Below are 23,283 nucleotides of genomic sequence, written 5' to 3' on the forward strand. Positions count from 1 at the left end.
CTTCTTCATGGAAAAATAAGACATCCCCCTGAAAATAAGACCTAGGGCATATTTTGGCATTTCAAAAAATATAAGACAGTGCCTTATTATAGGGGAAACAGGGTAAGTAACAAAGGTAGAATCTGCATGTGGTACAGCAGTCCAGCGAAACTCACAATTTTCTCAAGATGGTATCTACCTAACAATGACAATGGTAGATCTTTCCATTTATTTAACTCCTCCAGGATCTTTTAAAAAATAGGAGTAAAATTTGGCTTATACAGTTTGTTAGTATCTTTAGTGATACAAATTCCCAGATATGTAAGAAAATCTCTTTGTATCTGAATCCCACAAACTGCTGCCCATACCAAGACTATTCTAGGAACATCCTGACTAAGGAACAATAATTTACTCTTGGTAATGCGCAACCATGCCACCCCACCAAGTTCTTGGAGCAAAACTGGTTGCAATTGTACTCTTGCACTAGACATTACCAAAATAATGTAATTCGTAAAATAAGCTGACTTCACTTGGTGTGGGCCAATAAACAGCCCTTCATAAACAAACGTTTACAGCAAAATTCACACCAACGGATTTATAGAGATGTTAAATAACAGGGGTGACAGTGGGCATCCCTATCATGTCCCCTTAAGTAGTTGAAATGCTTGAGATGATGGACCTGCTGTTATTATTCTTGCCATTGGAGAGCCATACATAGTGTGTATAAATTGTAGAAAGGTACCTGTAATAACCATATGGTGCATCACTTTCACAGCCACTCCCAATTGCCTTGTCAAAGGCCTTCTCCGCGTCCAAGGCCAAAAGGGCCAAGGAACACAGAGAAGACCTGTTTAAACAGGTCCTTTCCGTTACCAGCATAATCTTACATACATTGGCTGTGGCAGAGCGTCCCATAACAAACCCTGCCTGGGTTAGAGATATCAATTTAGGTAAAAGTTGAACCAGTCTATTTGCCAATATCTTGGACAGCAATTTAATGTCCTGGTTTAATAATAAAATAGCCCTATAAGACCTGGGATCTAAAGGATATTTTCCTTTTTAGGGTAAAAGTTTATTAAAGGCCTTTTTTGCTGTTGAAGGATATTGTTTTTAAGTTAAGATAAAATTGAATAGAGTTGTTAACGGAGTAACCAGTTCCGTGACTAGACCTTTAAAGAAATCTGTACTAAAGCCATCAGGCCGAGGGGCCTTGGCACGAGAGCAGTTTCTTATCACTCCCAAAACTTCCTCTTCCGTAATTAATCTATTTAGATTTTCGCTTTCTGCGTCATTGAGAGAAGGTAATTTCACCCCAGCTAAAAGATCACTTCCCTCCTGCACAATAACTTGGCGTTCATAGAACGTACTGTAGAATTTTTAAAAAATTTCGATAATGCCTCCTGGAGATTTTATTATGCTGTATTTATTATGCTGTATGCAGGCCTCAACCATTCCATGATATTAACTTTATCCGGTATCCGAGATTACAAAAAAGGAAATCTGAATCTGGGGGAGGGGGTGGGAGGATCTCCCAGCTGAGCATCCACCTGACCCAAACAACTCATCTCCTGAACCCGAGCTATAGATTACAGTGCTTGCAAGGGATCTTTCGGGGTTGCCCCGTGTCTGCCCCCTTCAGAAAGAAAACTTAAAAGGAGTACTCCAATGGACTTGAAGAACAAAAAATAAACAGTAAAAAACTTGAAGAACAATAAACCAAAAATGTTCCTTAATAGGTTGAGCACTTTTTTCCTGATGGGATTCAAAGAATAATTAGGTGACTTCTCCCTCTGATTGTCGGAGAGGTTTGTCACATACAAAAGCATAACAATGTTCCTTTTTTTGCGCGGTGTGTCTTTGTCCCATGCCTTAGTCCATAAGTTGGAGGGAACAAACTAAATATTAAACTTTTGAAGTAATCACATGTAATCAATTGTTGTTCTTGAAGACAGTAATGCCTAGGTACCTTAGATTGTAGCTGTAAATATATTATCATAAGGCATTACACGGGTCCCCCATGGCTTAAAAAGAGCACTCGGCTCCCTTTCAGAGCCTCAATGTTAATCAGACAAAGATGAGCCTTCTTTAGCAGGTGATGAACGAACTTGAGTATTCTGCCTTTGGTTTTTGGAGGATGGTGGTTCTTCCATCATGTTGCCTATGCACATGAAGAATTTTTTAGCTCTCTCAGCCGAGGTAACTGAAGCTTGAGTGCCATCAGATAGGTGCATTCTTAAAGTGGCAGGATATGCTAAAGTGAGCTTGATCCTTTCATTCACCAATAGTTGGCAATTTGGGTTATAAGTCTTGAAGATCCTAGTAACTCTGCAGAGTAGTCAGCAAAGACTAACAATTTGTGACCCACTGCCACTGGAACCCTCTGAGCTATATAGGCCTGCAAAATACATTGACGATCTTGATAGTCATATTAGTAAGCAATATTCGGTCTGTCTTTATCATTTTCCTTGGGCGGGGGGCCCAGTCTAAGTACCTTTTCTACTCTGCAGAGAGGAATAAGTCCCAACGATTGCGGAATAACAATAGCACATGGTGGTTAAGCTCTTTAGCACTCACCGGTTCCGGTAAGCCGATGAATTGTAAATTGTTTCTCCTGTTTTCAAGGTCATCCACCTTCTCAGCCAGTCTGGCTAATTGCTTGTGTGACCTGTCATAGGAGTTCTCCTGCAATTGCATTGTTGTTTCCAAAGAATCAATGCGGTGTTCCACTTCCTGTATACGATTTGCTGGAGATACTAACTGCTCATTAATAGATGACAGGTGGTTCTGTAAAGCTTCTCCTATGATCAAGGAGATATCTACCTTAACATTGAGTGCCACTTCTTTAGCCAGGATTGAGTAATCCAGTCCTGGTGGCAAACCAGACTGGCTAGAATCAACTTCTGAATCTTTTCCACCCGATTGTGTGCTGACTTCTTCCCCCGCCATTCTGGGAGGCCGAGCCATCTTTTCTTTGAACAGTGTCCTGCTTCAAGACGTTAGTGCTCCCGTCAGGAATTGATCTAGTTTCCTGTGCTTGGCCGCTTTGGGGGGGGCGTGCTATATTTCTGTAAAGACTACGAGCTGATTTAGGACGGGACAGAGCTCGACACCACGCTTCTAACCCATCAGGCACCGGAACCGGAAGTTGTTTGATGAATTTTGAATCTGGACCCAAGAAATTTAGTTTTAGCTGAGGAATCACTAGTGGCTGCTGATCTCTTGTAAGGCCTTTTTTTATTGGCAGTCTAATTTCAACCCGATGATGACATTTTCAGTCTACCATACTATGCGAGTCAAAAGATTTTAATAAACAATCAGAAAATGTGCTTGTGTGTAAATGGAAATATTTGCTGTGATTTCACTTGGACAACAGTAAAAAAATGAAAAAATTGTGAATTTTATTGGCAGCAATGGGACAAAAGCATGTGTGTATAATTGCTGTTAAATGTAACCTATTACCTATTATAAATTTAACCTATTAGCTACAATCTTTTTACCTTATTTACAGTAGCAGCAATTGGCATCTTGGCAACCCTTATATTAATATTACTTTTTAATTTTTGTAAAACATCTTTTTTTTCCTAATAGGTTTTTTTTTTAGGTTCAAGCAATCAATATAAATAAAACCATGCAACACAAAACAGCAATCTGTAAATAAAACAGTATGCAAAGAATAAAAATATAATTGTGATAGCCAACAAAAATGTACATTCTTAGAATAACATACCAAAAACCTGAGGGTATCCAGGAGAAACTGTGGTAACACATTATGGACAAACAAATTACACACAACCACACATACCTGAGAACCCCCCCCCCCCCGGAAAAAAAGGGTATGGTAAAGGAGGGCATGGTATTCATGCCCTTATACTGCGCTGCTAAATTTCTTAAGCTAAATTAACCCTTATTAGCAATAGTCCATGGAATCAAATCTAAGCAGAGCGTAGTCAGAAGTATCAGGATTAGTTAATTCAATAATAGGGCTACCTTATACCTTGCTACCTTGTTCAAATCTCCTGCCAAATTCATCTGCCAATACAGCTGTCATTTTTTTAATACTAAATATATCATGTTAGCTTTGTAGTAGTGGTAGACTAAGTTTGTCTATGTGTGGTTTTTTTTTGGTTGTCTTTTACAGTTCATATCTCTCCCCCTATTAGCTGCTCAAGCTGACCCTATATGATTCAGTAGCACACTAGCACAAAATGGCATCTAGCTGTGCTCACTTTTATAGAGGGCTGTATAAAGGGCCCTATGTGGAACATAGTGTAAAAATGTGACTGCGTTTTATTTAATGAATAACAACACATTTTTCTATTATATAAAGGGGGAAAGTCACTCTTTATAGAATGTTACAATGTGGTGATGCTTTAAGAGCAGTGTACATGTGATAGCAGATGGGGGCAGGATAGCCAGTGTCCCCCTCTCATTACTGCCCATATTTTATAAAAATTGAGTGTGCGTGTACAATGACATCGGCACAGTGTGATAGCTGTGTATGTGTGTGTAAAGGCTACTTGTCATATTCTTCAGCCTAACAACTCGCTGTGATCAATCCTTCAGATCTCCTAAACCGTTGTTTGTAAGGACTTGAAATTGTCAGGGTACACAGGGAACCCTTTTAGCTACTACTAACCAAAATTTTTGTAAAGAATTTTAACATATGGGGGTAACAAGTTTAAAAACTTGTAACAATTGAACCTTAAGCTTGCTGTTTTAAAGGCAAGTGCATCTAGGAGCCCCCCAAAAAAATGTAAATTGGAGACCCTCAAGGCCACTTACATAGCAAAGGAGAATTGGGTTTGGGCCCCTAAATTTATAGCTACCTGTCACAAAACTATAACTGTCATACTATGCTACCCTGTCTGCTTCTGTTCTTTGAACCCCAATTTCTCTGGAATGGGGAGGTGTAGGAAACTGAAAATGTAGGTGCAAGAGGGGGACACATTTGTAACCCCCCTAAAATTGAATTAGCTTGGCATTATTAAAACATAAAAAACCTCTGCCCATCAAAACGCCCTACCCTGTTAGGACACTTAATTGTTGGCTTCCCTATCTTGAACCCTATTTTCTCTGCAGAGTAAACAAAATTATGGATGCAAGTGGGGGACACTTGTGACTAACACCCCCAAATTCTTATCACCATGGCCTTATTACAGCATAAAAACTCTACCCATTAAAACATGCTGCCCTGTTACATGACATGACTGTACCCTACATTACCTGAACCCTAATTTTGTTTTGATGGGCAGAATTTTTTTTTTCTAATAATGCCATAGTGATGACATTTTATGGGGTGTTAGCCACAGACATTCTCCACACATTTTCAGTTTCCTACACCTCCTAATTCTAGAGCAAGTGTTAGAAGTGGGCAGTAATGTGTAACAGGTCAGTGGGTTTGCCTTAGTAATGAAATTTTAGTGTGTGTGCGTAGGGGGGTGAAATTGTGGTTACTAGTAGCTATGAGGGACCTCGGTGTGCCCTGAATATTTAAAGTCATTGCTACATAAGGTTTAGGAGATCTGAAAGTTTGTAAACAGTGAGATGTAAGGCTGCTGAATAAAACATGCAGCATTCACACACACAGCTATCACAATGCTCCCGATGACGTCATTACACATGCCCACCCAGGCAAATACATTTACAGGCAGCTTTTTTTTTTTTTCAATAAAAGCCACAGCACGAGCTACAGGAATAGAGCAGCCTCTCTGTTGTTCGTTCAGAGGATGAGGATTAAAGCTGGGGATGAGAGCATGCAGGGGACGCTCAGCAGCCGGGCAGGGGAGAACTATGCACTGCTCTCCCACTATTGGCCTATATATAAGGCTCTTCACCAGAAAAGTTGTATTGTTTATTTGGAAAAAAATTCTAATTTCCCCTATTCCATCCTATTTAAAAAAATGTTGCTCAGCTGACAAGATTTTGGTTCTTTACATTACCACAATTGTTTTAAATAAAACAAAGTTGAACTGCATACTTTTAGCTTTAATTCAATGGGCTGAACAAAAAGATTGCAATATAAAATTTTTTTTACACAATCACTTCATTTCAGGGGCTCAAAAGTAATTGGACAATTGACCCAAAGGCTATTTCATGGACTGGTGTGGGCAATTCCTTTGTTAAGTCATTATCAATTAAGCAGATAAAAGGCCTGGAGTTGATTTGAAGATGGGTGCTTTTATGTGGAAGATTTTGCTTTGAACAGACAACATGCTCTCCATGCAGGAGCCATCCTTAAGCTGCAAATACAGAAAAAACCCATCCGAGAAATTGCTACAATATTAGAAGTGGCAAAATCAACAGTTTGGTACATCATGAGAAAGAAACAAAGCACTGGTGAACTCAGCATTGCCAAAAGACCTGGACATCCAGAAAAGACAACAGTGGTGGATGACCGCAGAATCATTTCCATGGTGATATCGATACGCCTACCTCTCCAGGAGGTAGGCGTATCGATATCCAAGTCTACAATAAAGAGAAGACTGCATGAAAGTAAATACAGAGGGTGCACTGCAAGGTGCAAGCCACTCATGCACCTCAAGAATAGAAAGGCTAAATTGGATTTTGCTCAAAAACATCTCAGAAAAACAAGAACAGTTCTGGAAAAACATTCTTTGAACAGATAAAAACCAAGATCAACCTTTACCAGAATGATGGCAAGAAAAAAGTATGGAGAAGACGTGGAACAGCTCATGATCCAAAGCATACCACATCATCTGTAAAACATGGCGGGGGTAGTTTGATGGCTTGGGCGTGCATGGCTGCCAGTGGCATTGGGACACTAGTGTTTATCGATGATGTGACACAGGACAGAAGCAGCCGAATGAATTCTGAGGTGTTTAGAGACATACTGTCTGCTCAAATTCAGCTAAATGCAATCAAATTGATTGGGAGGTGCTTTTTTTCACCTTTTTTTTTTAAAGATATTTTTTTTTTTTTCAAACTGTCTTTATTAGTTTATAATTTTACAAATACAATCAAACAGACAACAATAACCAATAGGGGAACAAAAAGGAAAACACAAAACCGGAGGAAGGGGGAACACTCATAACATTTTGGTAAACAGAAAAAAAACTAGTACATAATCAGCCATTTAAACTTGCAACATAACATAAGGACTATTGGCCAGTCATATTTGTGATATACCACATGGAGTATTGGAACGGTTGAAGGATCGATGTACTTTCTGAGTTTGTAAAGGCATAGAGCATAAATTGGTACCACTGTTGCCAAAAACGAGGTATACAGTCATCACCTTGCAGTTGAGCATCCAACATTTCTCTATGAAACAAAACTTTAAGTGAAACGAGGACTTGTTCCGAAGTTGGTGGAAGAGGTTGAATCCAGTTGTGCATAATCGCTCGTCTGGCTGCTAAAAGGGAAACATTAGTCCATTGCTGCATAGAAAGTGACATATTGTCTGTGCTTACCCCATCCCAAGAACCAAACAGGAGCAGGGAAGGTGTATTGGGAATATGATGGCCAGTAACAGTTGATATCAACATAATGATTTGTTGCCAGTAATTGGTAATATGTGGGCAGAACCATAGACGGTGCGATAAGGATGCTTTAGTGCAATTGCATTTGGGACATTGAAAATGCCATAGCTTTGGTTGTGGGTCAGATGCGGAAGGTCTAAATACCTTATAAGCTCTGTGTACTATCATGAATTGGGATTCCCTCCATACCTCATTCACAATACTTTTCCTAACCGTTAGATAACCCTGTATGGCAGAATTCACTATGTCTGGATCTGGGAAATCTTTCTGCCACATTTTCACATTGGAAACCAACAAAGGTTTAATAAAAGTAGGCAGAAGGTAGGCGTGTATATTAGAGATATTAGGAGGAGACAGCGACAGGAGCTTGTCAAAACCATTGGGACAAAGTAGGTCAGCATATTGTAATACCAATGATTTAAAATAGGACATCATAGCCTGGTTATAATACAATGGATGAAGTGCCCATCGAGGAATATCATACTTGACCTGTAAATCTGTTAGGGATAGCTTGGCCAGATCTTCCTGTCAGGAGAGATCTCTGAAATATTTTAGACCCTTCCGTTTCCATAATTTAAATGCTGCGTGCTCCTGTGCCTGTGGAAACAGAGGGTTCCCACAAATGGGCAGATACTGAGATAGACGAACTGGTAGTTTAAATCCTTGTCTAGTCACTTTCCATGCAACCACTGTATCTCTAATTATTATATATTGTGTAGCAGAAAAACTGGAAGCATAGAAAACTTGCAATGTAATAGAGCACATAGGTCCCAACGGTGAGACATAGCACTTTCCAGAGGTACATTGGAATAACAGGACGTCCCCTTGAGCCAGTCTACAACATGTCTGGTCAAGCAGGTCAGATTGTAAAGTCTAATATTTGGAAAGCCCACGCCCCCCTCGGTTTTGGGCAAGTACAATTTCGTCAGTGAAATTCTTGGGCGTTTACCAGCCCATATGAATTTCGTAAAAGCTCTATTAAGAGCATTAACATTGGTATGCGTCAGTAGAAGGGGTAATGTCTGCATAGGATAGAGAAAGACATCATCTTTACCAAGTGACAGCGGCCTAGAAATGACAATAGCAAATCTTCCCAAACTTTTTATTCCCTTTGTATTTTGGTTATCAAGGGAGGGTAATTTAAAGTATACAAGGAAGATGGCAACTGTCCAATACGAAGGCCTAGATATACTATAGAGTGCGGCGCCACTTTAAATGGTACATGTGCCCTCCATTTTTCAACAGCCTCAATAGATCTGGCCAAGGACTAAAGATAATTTTTTTGGAAAAATGTTTCCATTATAAAATACAAACAATAAATAAGAAAGAAAAAAGAAACAGAGTGCCTTTTATCAATCTTTGCAGGTAACCCACATCAAAACATTAAAATAACAACAGTGGACAGTAATACAAAGAAAACATATTCATTTACACTTGCACCATGCATTTGGGGTGCGTAAACCATGGAGACCCATATGCATGAATTTTTTTTTTAAATTTTTTTCATAAAAAACTTGCAAGTTAAGCCAACAGAGTATGTCAGCTATGGCCTGTCTAGTTGCACATAGACAATGAGCAACAATAGGTCTATGTTCTGATGGATATTGCTCAATCTCTAAATTAAGCAAAGCCAGAAAACAATTTGTTCGTACAATTATTCTTGTCACATCAGCTAATAATTGAAATATCTCATACCAAATACTTTTAATGCTTTTACAATGCCAAAAAATATGGCTCAAAGAGCCAATTTGTCCACATAACCGCCAACAATGTTGGATGACGACAAATCGTAATTCGCTACTACATATGGTGTTCTATACCATCGAAGTAACATTTAAGATAAGTTTCCCAATGGGAAGTGCAGGGTGTGTATTTATAGGCAGAATGAATAGCCTTCTGCCATTGTTCATCTGAAAAAGATTTATTTAGTTCAGCCTCCCATTTCATAATAGGAAGCATATTAAGAAAAACTTGCTTGTCCTGAAGCGCTTGGTAAATTATCGGGTTGAGAGGATTCGGTAAAAAAGCCCACTATCTGGGATTGTGTATAGAGTGGTGTATATGGGTGAGTCTTATGATAATAAAGTAAATGACATAAAGTGTAGGCATCTGTAATTGGCATACCAAAATAATGGAGTTTTTGTTGAAGTATAGGTTGGGTGGACAGGAATGTAAATCCAGAAAAGTAAAAAGATTCAGTTGTTTCCAATGTCCAATATTGATGTCAGGAATAAAATGTAAATAAGTATCAATTGGTGTCGGACGTTCAGTAAAAACAGTATTCATCTGTGTCTTAGAAACCACTCTAGACCAAACCGGAAAAGCAGCTCGTATTGTGGAGTAGTAAGGTAAAACTATTGAAGCATCCAGTGACTTTGCCATAAATAAAGCCACCAGGTTCTTTTTCCAACAAAAACAGTGCTCCATATTCATCCAAATTCTATTATTTCTTATGTTTGATCATAACTGCATACCCAATTCTGGTTTTACCATGTGCCCAAACATATACCAACAGTAGGCTCTGTGGAGATCTGAAATAAGTTTTAAAAATTTGCACAGGCAGAGTTCTAAAAAAATATTATATCTTGGGCAATAATATCATTTTAAAAACCGCCACTCTGCCTACCCAAGACACTTCTTTTTTAGACATTTTAGTTAAGTCTTCCTTCAATTTGGAAAGAAGCATTAAATATTTATGTTGAAAGATCAAATTAGTGGGATATGTTAACATTATCCCTAAATAAGGTATCACATTGTATTCCCATTGAAAAGGAAATATAGTAAATCTTATTTGTGAATGCGTCAATTCCACGGGTAAAACTTGAGTCTTTGTGTCATTAATTTTGTAATATGAAAGCTTTCAAAAATATTATAATACCCTATAGACCGCAGGAAGAGAAAGATCTGGTTCTGCCAAAGTCAAAACCACATCGTCAGCGTACAAACCTGTTTTATGTTGTACTGAATCTATAGGTATGCCCCTTATCTCCGCATGGCACCGTATATACGCTGCTAAAGGTTCTATTGCCAAAACAAAAATAATAGCAGACAAGGGGCAACCTTGTCTAGTGCCATTTGTCACTAGAAAAGGTTGCGACAGTATACCAGAAGTCAAAACCCTAGCCGTGGGATTCGAATATAAGGCTGCAACGGCCTGAAAAATCGGGCCTCGAAATCCAAATTTGGATAACACTCTAAACAAGTATCCCCAATAAATCCTGTCAAACGCTTTTTCTGCGTCCAGTGCAAAGACTACAGAAGGAATCTTATGCAATTTGACAAATCTCATGATATTTAACATGTGACGAATACCATCTGGTGCTTGTCTTCCCTCTACAAACCCCACTTGTTCAGATTTAACCAAGGAAGGCAAAAGGTTATAGAGCCCATTAGCCAATCGGAAGCATTTGCTCAATTCACCAACTAAATTTCAGGCGCTGGCGTATTCCCGTGGAAGTTACCGTGTTTCCCCGATTTTAGGCCATCCCCATTAAGTAAGCCACCCCCGATTTTTAAAAAAATAATTAAAATAAGACACTCACCCGTTTATAAGACAGCTCCAGATATCTGATCCTGCGTGTGTGTCCTTTATGCTGGCTGCAGCGTGTGTGTGTCACTGTTCCCCTAAAAAAGCATTCTTTCTAATGGCACACATATTACCCTTAGCCCTAAAAAAAAGTTTGTGCTGTTCAAATGTTTAAAACATCTATATGCGCTAAAAAAAGCACATTTTAAAATGACCTATTTCTTTCCTGTTGGGCAGGAGTTTACTGAGTTCAGCTCCTCTACATCTAAACGCTTATGATGCCTGAACGGAGGAGCCGTCTGGGGGTAAATCTTGCGACTTTCAGCGGGCGAAGCCTCGCCCCATATAAAAATATATTTGTAATTACTATAGTTATTATAATAATAATAAAAAATTATTATTATTATATATATATATATACATATAGAAAATACTTTTAACATTAAATCCATAATAGAATGTCTGTTTACTGGTGTACAAATCTAAAGGATCATATCAATCAATGATAATGAAATGTCCAATTGCAAAAAAAACAAACAGCCAATTTTGACAGACTGCGCAAGTGCTAATTCCAAGTGAACGTCTATCACCTGTGGCCATAAATTTGAGCATATATAAGAGTGTGGTTTAACTTCCTTTTTCCTTTTGTCTTTTTTTTTTTTCTTTTCTTAGAGGGGCTGTTGTTTTGTGTGTTATCCTAATTAATCTATGTTGCTGCATTTGATACTTTGCTTACCATTTAGCACAATAGCTTTCTTTTTTATTTTATTTCTGTATTGAATGTTTTAATGTCCATTTTGCAATTTTGAAGTCAATGTTAATGCTATGTTATTGTGTTTGTGGCCATATTGTTTGATTGCAAAATTCTGCCTTTATTACTACTTTCCAATGTTTGTCTTGCATACATATTTCCTAATCCAATTTTCCACCTTTGATATGGCAAAATTGCATATTGGTTTGGTAAGTATTTTTTGAATGCAATATTTGTTGGACCATTTTTGAACTATTTTGGCTTTACATGGAAGTGTGGGTTTACATGTGTTTAGTTTGTTCTTTTTAATTTTAATGTGATGTAGTGTAAATTTTAGTGATGTGTGTGTTTTTATGGGGTTTTTTTGGTTTTGATGTGTTTTTTTTATATTTTATTGTGACCTTTTAGCAAATGTTTCTTTTAAATAAAGTTGTTTCTAAAATGTTGTCGTTTGTTTTTTGGGGGTTAACCACCTGAGCGTTACACTGATTTCTAGATTTCTGTTCCAAAAGCGTCACAGGTTTTCATGAAATTTTTTTTTTTAAATTGTAGACCTGTAACTTACAGAAATATGTCCGAATAGGGTTCTAGTAGATATCATGAATACACGGAACCGACGCTGGATTAGCACAGCGGGACCAGGTAAGTGGGGATTTTAGTGTAGGTGAAAAAATACGGGGTTAACCAAAAGAGCAAAAATATTTAGTGCGAGAAATTACGGGCTTAGCGGTTAGGGGGTTAATGGTATGGGATCCCCTTTCCAATCTCCCAGGACACACAGTTTAAAAAGACAATTCTGATTGTTTTTAAGCTGTCCCTTTCTCTGAATTATTTGTAAGGCTAAAAACAGCACAATTTTCTTGTTAAAACTCAGTTGTTTGATGCGCATAGTTGTGCGCCAAACTTCAGGAGCGTGTAGCTCATAGTTGTGCGCCACGGTGGACCCGCTACTTGCGCCTGAACTGTTTTATCAGTGTATATTGCCTGTTTTGCTTCATATGCAGTCATGTATGTAAAAAATTGGGTGCACATAAAGCCAAACGTGTGTATGCCTTTAGATGTGTGTACATATACATAGAAAAAGGGAAATTAAAAGAAGAAATAGGCAAAGAGGGCTTTTTGGACCATATTGCTTCACATTGAAAAGATTGCCTATTTGTTCCTATGATTTGGCATATCATGGGCTTGGCTACAAGCAACATTCACGGAGGAGATTGCTTCTGGTTAAAAGAAGGAATCCACATTTATGTGCTTCCACTACCAAGCTGAGGTGAGTAAGTCAATTATATATAGTGGGTCAAGATCTAAAATGCCACCCTGCAACCCTGAAGGGATGGAAAAGCAAGAAAATGTTTGGCACAAAGTGGATTTGGCCTTGGAAGTTTGATATACTAGTATTATTGGTTTTGTGTAAACACCTAAATAATGCATACTCTCCAGTATTTATAAGCATTAAGTTAAGCAACAACACAACATCTGTTCATTTCTAAGAGTGCCTGACCCTGCTTGTGAGCTTGGCAATCAATGTGGTTTGATGTTGTGCTTGGCAACCTGGACCTCCTTCCATCACCATCAGGTGTGTTAGAACTCAATGCCAACCAGTTTTGACAGCAAGTGGAAGTGTGCTTGTATACAATAGTGCTAAGATCAGGCAGCACAGCACAATGACAACAAACCTATAGCACAACTACAAATGAACAGAGGAGTTGTGTAGGGACAAGTCAACATGAGTACAAATGTCAGGCTATAAAAAAAAAACAAACAAACAAAAAAAAGAAATAAAATTATGACAATTTATTCAGAAGAGGAATATCCACATAATACATTCAAATACCAATATGTGACAAACGCAACGAGGGGGATCAAGTAGGAGTTTGGTATGGAAACCATGCAGACATTTGTACTCAATACTTGTGGAAAAAATGACAACACATTGCTGAAGAATTGCTAAACTACAGCAACAGATGAAACTAACAATCATGAGGATTACAAAAAAATTACATCAATGCATACCATCCAAGCAAACTTACTTCCCCCCCCCCCCCCCCCCCCCCACACACACACACACACACACAAACCAGTCTAGTTAAAATAGAACTAGAACTCGGGCCTGACTCGCGCTAATAGAGGTTGCTGACGGCGCGTGAGTACGCGCGTTGAGCGTACACACATTTCATTGATGAATCAGGCCATTAGAATCACTGGGGCGTGGTCTGAGCAGGAGATATTATCAATCTCTATCCAAGAAATTTTCCATAATAGACTCATGTCAGTTAAAAACATAACTATACGAGAATAGGATTTATGTGAGGATGAATAATACGTGAAATCTCTTTCAGTGGCATGTAAACATTGTGCCATACATCATATAAATTAACTTCCTCAATAAAAGGGTGCAAAGAAATTCTTTTGTACAATTTTGTTGTTGAAACATCTACCTGCGGATCACAGACCGCATTAAAATCACCGCATAGCAACAAATGACAACAGTTTTTGCAGTTTGAACTTTTCTCATTACCGACCTCAAAAATCTAAGTTGACCCTCATTGGGCGAATAAAGATTTACCAGTGTAAAAGGTACATTAATAGTTTCACATATTAGTATAATATACCTGGCCGCAGGGTCAATAATACTATCATGAAGTTGAAACGCTACTGAATTTTTAATAGCTATAAAAACTCCCTTTCGCTTCTTTTTGGCATTAGCTGTAAAAATATGTGGAAATAATTTGTGATTACACTTAGGAGGATTAGACACCGAAAAGTGTGTTTCTTGGGCACACAAAACATCACAACCATGGTGTTTTGCCATGGACCACAGAGCCAAGCGTTTATGGGGGCTATTTAACCCCTTAGTATTAATTGTTAAGATTTAATAAATCAGCAATAATGAAACACATTTAATAGTAAGCTGAAAATAGGGACTTATCATATCCTGATTACCGTCTATTTTCAGCTTTTTAATTTGTCCAATTACTTTTGAGCCCCTGAAATGAAGTGATTGTGTTAAAAAAAGGCTTTAGTTCCTCACATTTTTATGCAATCTTTTTGTTCAACCCACTGAATTAAAGCTGAAAGTCTGCAGTTCAACTGCATCTGAGTTGTTTCATTTAAAATTATTGTGGTAATGTACAGAAAAAAGTTGTCTCTGTCCAAATATTTATGGACCTAACTGTATAAGGCTGCAGTACTTAACAAAATCTATAGTCATGCCACTAATTGTCTTTAAAGGGGCTCACAATCTAATGTCCCCATATTGGTCATATATGTCACTAACACTGACTAGGGGCAGGTTTTTCTTATTTTGAGGGGAAGCCAATTAACCTAACAGCATATTTTTTGGGGGCATGTGGGAGGAAACCAGAGTGCCCAGGGGAAACTGGCGCAAACAGGGGGAGAGCATACAAACTCTTTACAGATAGTGTCCTCACATTTTATTGTTACATATTGCATTTTAGACATTTTCCCTGATTTACAGGATTTTGCCGTCAGTGGTTCATGTATACATTATAGATTTTTCATTTTTTTCATATTTAGGCAAATATATACATGCTACAACTTTTAAACAACTATATTTTGACATTGTAGACCAGAGGATGAATCGTCTACCTCATCCATTGATGAAGATGACGAAGAAACAAATGGAGACAAGTTTTTGGGAAAGGTTGTCTGTGTTTCTGAAGATAAAAAAAAAACATGGGTTCCTGCACTGGTGAGGTTTATTTTATTCTTTGTGAATAGTTTTTATCTTTACAAAAACAAGTATTAAAAACATCCAGTTTAAAAAGACATTTGCATTTCATTTCAAAGTTGCACATAATCAGATGGGTGTTGAGGTACCTTCTTAGCACCAGGGCACAGATTTAGGCATGGTGAGGTAACTTTAGTTTTTCTGTATCCATTGCTTGATCACTTGAGAAAACTGAGAAAATGTGGTTACTTATACATTGTGATCTGTGACTTACTGTATGTTAAGTTGTGTATGAAATTTTTGAGCTAAGGTTTCAAAATACTTTTTCCTTCTGTCTTTCAAGACATAATATTTAAAATCTATAATGTGTCAATCCCATAGAGATGCATAACAGAACCATAGTTACCATAGTCAATCTAAATTACTGACAAAAGCTCAAATAGTTTTATTTTGATTGTATTCAGATACACATTTTATTTTATTGTGTACTTCTGTTTATAATTGGGCAGTCACAGCCAACCTATTTTATATTATAAGTGGCTATACAGACCACATCAGGGGTAATTTTAACTGATCTTCACTGAACCAAAATTATTAAGGGATACTCAGAATTAAAAATTACTATGATAATCTGACCCTTATCAAAAATAATCTAAAACCTATTCCAAACATCCAGATAGTGAGGTAAGCAACACAATTGTTTTTATGTTTTATAGATAGCTCCAAATATTAAAACAAAATGCCAGTATACACTTTTTAAAGTGTATATTGGCTGGATGGACAGTTCTGTTTATACTTCATAAATGTATTTTATTTTATTTTGTTATTTGCACAATTTAGGATCATCCATTTGACATGAGCATTTTTAAAGTTAAAAGAAAAGAAATTACTAGAAGAATCAGTTTGATTTATGCTGTTTTAATTATGGTCATTGTGGTTTTCTGATAACTGAATTAAGAATTAAGAATAGAATAGTTATATATTTTGAAACCAAATATTTTCTTTAAAACTTCTAAGGGGGTTATCCTACCTTTATAGATAATGTATATGTTGTATGTTCCTTCCCTAGTGACTTCTAGCATAAAAAATTCTAGAAACCTAGAAAAATCCTGGGACAGGCCTTTTAATGACTGCCCATGCAAAACTTTTATTATTGCTTAATATTTCTTTAGAAAATGGACTGTTAAAGAGAAACTCAACCCGATGACAAAAACTAATTAAACCCTCATAATGTCCAGGATCAATCATTTTTAATGTCTTTCCCATAATATGCTGCCATGCATTATAATCAGCACAGTCACGGCTATACTCATTACTGACCACAGTGTAGTTACTCATTGTAACACCACTTGTAGCCCTGTTCAACTTGGAACCAAACATCCATTTGCTTTAAAATCTTAAATTTGTATTTTTCACAACACTCCCCTGATATGCCTATACTTGTGGGAAACCCACAAAACTATCGCCAGGGACACTACATCCAGCTAGCTTTACAAGTTAGGAGAAACTTATGCGTGTACACTAACTTCAAACATTTTTTCATTGGAAATTACTCACTTTCCAGCAGATCTCCCCACTCCACGCAACAAAACTAAATATTAAAAGCCCGGGTGGAAGCTTAGTCTTTTTCTAAATGACCAAGAAAAGAAACAAATTAGGAAAACCAAGCATTAATTTAAAGCTAAGATAACAAGGTAGGATTCTCATAATCCACCAGAGTATGCAGAACCAATCCCACACAGAAACTACGTTGGGTAGGCAGAGATACCTACACTAGTAAACTGTCTGTATATGAATTCTGATTCTTTCCACAGCTTTGTTTTTTTCTTGTCTTGTGACTCAGTAGATGCAATTTTTTTGCATACCAAACATATCTAGTTCCCTAAAAGAATAGTTTATTCAACCGGAGATGGTCTGATCAATTTACAGAAGCCTACAACTAGAATTTCTCTGACATACATTCTCTCTGTTCAATATTTCAGACAAGAGTCAACTTAATTCTTTTCAATTATTTTTATTGTTTTTCAAAAAAAGTTTTACAATGTTTACATTGTACAAAATTTTACAAAATTTACATTTTACCAAAACAATGGGGGGGGGGGGGGGGGGGGGCATAGGAAATTAGGGCTCATAGCATACAATATACACCATTATGGAGAAGTCCAAACGTCAATCTGGCTATGCACAAAAAAACTCCAGTGGGATCCAAGGCATCCAAAGGTGAGAGAGGTGATTCACATCTTATGGGCACCTCACAAATGACAAGATGGGGTGGGGGTTATGAAAGGGGAGAAGGAATTAAGGATGTTCCACTCATTGGATTTAGTGGTTATTGGATTCAATCCAGGGGCAACAGGTCTTGTTCATTTTTTTCAAGTTATTCTAAAGTGTGCAGGTCAATTTATCGTTGGTCATTATTCAACTGAGTTTGTGTTTTGGAAAGTCAAGAGGTATAGTTGAAGCTTTTCAATAGCAGGCAATTGTAGTGCAATCTGCTTCTAAAATATATTTAACCAAACTACTGTATTGTCTGGGTATTGGGTCTTCTAATTTAGAAAAAAGAGTGCTTTCCACATGCTTCAGGATATTAATTTGCGTAATCGAATAGGTAAGGTTTTAGATTCGAATCAAGAACCTCTGGTCTCTGGGGCACTTCCACCAAGCATGATATACTGTAGGTGCCTATTTGACCGCATTCTCTATAACATAATGGCAAGATAGCTGAACCTAATTTATGGATCTGGACAGGCACCATATACCACCTCAACAAGTCTTTATAATTGACTTCTATTAGATAAGTGTTAAGAGAGACAGCCGACATAGATTGGGCTAACTCTTGCCATTCCTGAACACTCCATTCAACTTCTAAATTCGCATCCCATTGTCTCATGTAGAAAAGCTTTTTGTCTTGAGGAAAAAGTGTACCATATACTGCACATATTCTTCCCTTGGCCTCTGTGATTGAGCGACCTGATTTTTTAAATGCGGTGCTCTGATAGGGAGGAGATAATCCTTTAGGTTTAGTTTGAATAAGCAACCTAATTTGATATTATTGAAACAGTTCAGTTGGCAGAAGGGAGAATTTATAATATCCAATTTGATAGAACGCTTTGTTACGCCACCATATGGAGCGTCCCTGTTTACAGCCAGAGGGTAATTCTGGGTTTTACCGGAGAGGTGTAAAGGGGGAGTGTTGAGAATGTAGGTTGCAGTTACTCCTTTTTGCCCATCCCATATAGTGAGAGCATAAGAAAGAGAGGGACAAAGGATTGCAGGTCTTTTGCTGCCTGATATCCACATTAGAACTTCTATCAGGATTCTAGGGCATGACAAGGCCTCCAAGTAAGTCCATTGCGGCCTGGGCTTTGGGAGAGTACTCTGGGCCAATGCTGCTGTTTCAGCTGCTCTGTGGTACTCCCAGTTCTCCCAACCTCTTAGGAGTATACAATGTGGTCGCACTTATTCGATGTTGCTTATTTACCCAAATGAACTTGAGTAACTTATTTTGCGTATTACGAAGGATCACCTTGGGAATTGCTATGGGTAAGGTGCAAAATAAGTATTGTTGTCTGGGTAAAATATGGTGGACAGAATTGCAATCTCTGCAAGTCATTAGCTATTGTGCAGCACAATGGGGGGTATTTAGCTTGATAAAGTGTTTGAAATGAGGGGGTAATCAGTATTCGTAGGTAAGTTATGGCCTTTGCATTCCACTAAAATTCATAATTATGTTGAACTTGGGCTACCAGAACTGCGGGAAGCAAAACGCTTAGAGCCTCTGATTTATTTTCAGACCTAAGACTGAAAACATTGTTAATTCTTTGAACTGGTTAGGCAGAGACATCAGGGGGGCTGTGATATACATAAGGGAATCATCAGCAAATAGACCACATTTATGTTCTGTGGGGCCACATTGGATCCCTTTGATATCTGGGTTAAGCCTTAATGCTATCACTTGAGGTTCAATAGCTAGTGCAAAAAGTAAAGGGCACAGAGGACAACCCTATCTGTTCCCGCATCGAATGTCTACCAAAGGCAAAAAACAACCCTTGATTGATATTCTTGCAGTAGGTGTAGAATACAGAGAAGCTATCAACCTCAAAATGCAGAGCCAAATCCTATTTTTTGGAATAAGGCTGTCAAGTATTCCCAGAACAAGCTTTCAAAAGCTTTATTCAAGTTTAGCGATAGCAACATGGCTTCCCTTTTTGCTCCTCAATCCCATTTCCCAGGTATTGCTGAAATTAAGGCAATGGTTCTCCTGGTCTGGTCAGAAGCTTGACAATTATGTAGAAATCCTACCTGATCAGGGTGAATATATTGGTCTAAGAAGGAGCCCAGACTTAGATTATCAACACACTTAATCAAGGAAATAGGCCTATAATTGGAAATTTCAGTAGGATTTTTACAGAGTTTAGGAATTACGGTTATAAGCGCTTTATCGTCTTCAAATAGGACCGTATTACCCTTGCGTAAATTATTGAAAAAGCATGTCATTTGGGGTGCCAAAATATCTGTAAATGTTTTATAGTAAATATTGGACAGTCCATCTGGCCCTGGATCACTAGTTGTTTTTAGATTCTTTATAGCTCTCAACGTTTCCTCCAACTTGCACAGCTTAGGTAGTGGGAGAATAGCGAAGAAAGACTCCAACCTGGTCTTTTGAACTCCAACCCCTGTCTCCTGTCAGCTAATTTGATTTTGGGAAGTGCATGAGAGTACCTACTAGGTTGGAGATAATGGGCCAATAAGGAGCCCGGTTTGTCTCCCAAGGTAAAAAATGTATGCCTTGCCCACTGCAACCTCTTAAATTTTTCTGGGGCTTTGCTTTTGCTGTTTCTGTAATTGTAACAGGTTTTGTTGTTTTTGTTCTATTAGATGTGATGTCTGCTTTTTAGGTTTAGTGGCTAAAGTGATAAAGTGCCCTTTTATGTGCTCTTATGAGCATCCCAGTTGAAAGCTGGGGAGATGGCCTGGGGATTGTTAAAAAGAAAATATGATTTTTTTAAAATATATTTTTATTGAGGTTTTACAGTGATAGACAGATATACAACAAAAACAAAATCCAGTTAAAAAATCGCATTCATTTGGGTGACGTAATAAAACATTGATAAACAAAAAGAAAGCAAAGGAAAGACACTGAACAATACAAATTAGTCTATATGTATAGAAGGGTAATTTTCCAGTACTCTGTTTAAATACCGGGTAGTATTGCGGAAACAGTTGTATAACTTTATTTTTGTGGAAGTAATAAGTCTATTAATAAAACTTTCCCAAGTTTAAAAAAAAAAGTTGTGCTTTTGATTATTTGTGTATGGCAGCTTCTGTCCACTCCATTCTGAACAGCTCTTGTAATTTAACCAGAAATAGGTGCAAGGTTGGAGGGGTGGAGTCCAACCAGCAGTGCAAAATAGTTTTCTTAGCCACTATGAGAGCAATAATGCCAGACGTCTTGCCCCTCTAGCAAAATGAATACCTGGACTCTCCACCATTCCAAAAATTGCTCACTCCGGTGGTACAAAACTTAGTAAAGTACTACAGATGTAATTTGCCAATTGGCCCCAAAAACGTTTTATAATCTGGAATTCCCATAAGTTATGAAATAAATTTGCAGCTGGTGTATCACATTTAAAGTATTTGTCTCCATCAGAAAGTCCCATATAATGGGTTAGTTTAGGGGAAATATAATTTTTTGTGAAAGAGACGGAAAAACATTTCTCGATATTGGACTGCTGGTATCGCTTTCCATGACACTCTATTCATTTGCAAAATCTTTGATACCGGTAAATTGGCTAAATGGTTCTGCCATTTTGCCATGCCCACTTTTGCTGTAGAATAATCTACCTCCATTCTCAAAAAATACTATAGTTTGGAGATAGATTTGGAAGAAATAGGGGGAGTTAGTAGCATAGTATCTAAAGGGTTGTTCCAATCATAAGCCGTTAAAGCCCTAGCTACTTGTACAGCATAGACTCATAATTGAATAATCAAAAAAATATTGTTCGGCATAAAGGGGAAGCTCTTTATCAAATCCAGGAAGGAATAAGCCTTATGAGTTTTTGGATGAAGCAATAGTGGGACCCTTTATGGTCCAATCAGCAGAGGAGAGGAAAATCCCAGGGCAAATTCACCATTGCCCATGAGAGGAACAAGGAAGAGTGCGCATTAAGTGAATCTGCCTTCCGTAAGGAATGCCATAATTACCAATAATAGCAAATAATAATAGTTTTTTGTGAATATAATGTGAAATAGGTAAGGGGTTCCATGCAGAATATAATGAGAAATCCACTCGCAGATTGGTGTAAAATGAAGTGCCATGTATCCAATCCTTTAATATGTGCAATAGCGCAGCTTGGTTGTACAGGGCCACGTCTGGCAGGTTCAGCCCACCATTTTGTGTGGTTTGTTGTAAGATCATATGGCTGGCTACTAAACGTTTTCCTCCCCAAATAAATGTTCTGAACAAAAAATGTATTCATTTTAGATCTTGGGGCGGTAGAAATATGGGAAAGGTCTGAAATAGGAATAAAAGTCTAGGGAAAGAGACCATTTTAATTAGTGCGACTCTACCCATAAATGAGAGGGTAAGGGTAGCTTGTTCAAAGTTAGGCTTGCTGGATTTTTCAGGATCAGTACACTTAGGTATCTAAAATAAGATTTTGCCCATTGGAATGGGTAGGACAGACTCCAGTGGGGTTTATGTTTAGGGTAAAGAAAAAGTGCAATCGATTTGTCAAATTTTTTAGTATATCCTGATATTTCTTGGAATGTTGTAAAGAGATTCATAATACTATTACGCTATAAACGTAATAGCAGGTCTAGAGCAAGGTTAATCCAATGGTAACCAATAGTTTAAAAAAACTCCCAATGGGAGGGATTTAATAACTTCCTCTTTAGATATTGGGGCATTCAACTGTTCTTGTTGTAATGATGATAAGGTCGGTAATTTAGCTGTCTGTAAAAAGGCCTCTATATCAGCCTCTGCAGGGGAGGGCGCCAAATAGATTTGTGTGGAATATTTTTCAACAATATCAAGAACTGCTGCTTGTGTAAAACATTTAGTGCCCCTGGTGTCCCTTAGGGTAGGAATAGAGCATTTTGGTTTTTGGGGTGATGCCAAATTAGCCAGGACTGAACCAGTTTTGTTTCCTTATCGATTTATATTTATTGTCGATATTATCGATATATATTTATCCTTATTGATTTATATTTAAAATTTATATTTGGTATGTCTAGCTTTAACCTTCCTAGCCGTCTAATTTCGTCCAAATTTCCATGCAAAAAGCGGTACAATTTTTTGCATTGGAAATTTATTTTTCATTGTAGGCTGTAATTCTTCGGCATAACTCTTATTAAATGTAATATTATACTTTAAATAACAAAACACAAAAATATTTAAACCTAATGTAACTGTATAGTAGCAATTATATATATATATATATGAATATTTTTTTGCGTTGGACTCAATACAGCTATTAGGTATTAAATACAATACAAAATGATTTGAATTTCTCACCGATCCTCTCGCCCGGACCTACGCATGTACCGACATCACTGGGAAACCCCGCAAATCTTGTCTCTGCACTTCGCAGGTGGAGATCAGAGGAGCAGGACATGTCCCCAGACCCTGTGGGGACCAGCAGGACGTTGGGGGACAGCGACGGAGCCAGGTAAGTGGGTTTTTTTTAGTTAAAAGCTACCTCGAGTGTGACTCGGGATTACCGCTTTTTGCATGTAAAATCCACCCCGAGTCACACTCGGGATTACCGCTGGGGGGTTAAGTAAGGCTTTAGTATGTAAATGGTTATCCAAGACCATGGCTGCCTGCAGGCAGGCT

General features: G+C 37.8%; 1 protein-coding gene across 5 annotated transcripts in view; it reads left to right on the forward strand.

Moving 5' to 3' along the window:
- Positions 1-23,283, forward strand: part of ARID4B (AT-rich interaction domain 4B) — a 420,630-nt gene that overhangs the window by 170,745 nt on the left and 226,602 nt on the right. For all 5 annotated transcript variants that reach the window (XM_072409207.1, XM_072409204.1, XM_072409206.1 and 2 more), the window contains one exon: positions 15,344-15,467. In XM_072409207.1, the coding sequence (XP_072265308.1) occupies positions 15,344-15,467 (124 nt within the window). The remainder of the gene's footprint in view (positions 1-15,343; positions 15,468-23,283) is intronic.

Source organism: Pyxicephalus adspersus, chromosome 4 (assembly GCF_032062135.1).
Source record: "Pyxicephalus adspersus chromosome 4, UCB_Pads_2.0, whole genome shotgun sequence".
In the NCBI taxonomy this organism is placed as follows: Eukaryota; Metazoa; Chordata; class Amphibia; order Anura; family Pyxicephalidae; genus Pyxicephalus; species Pyxicephalus adspersus.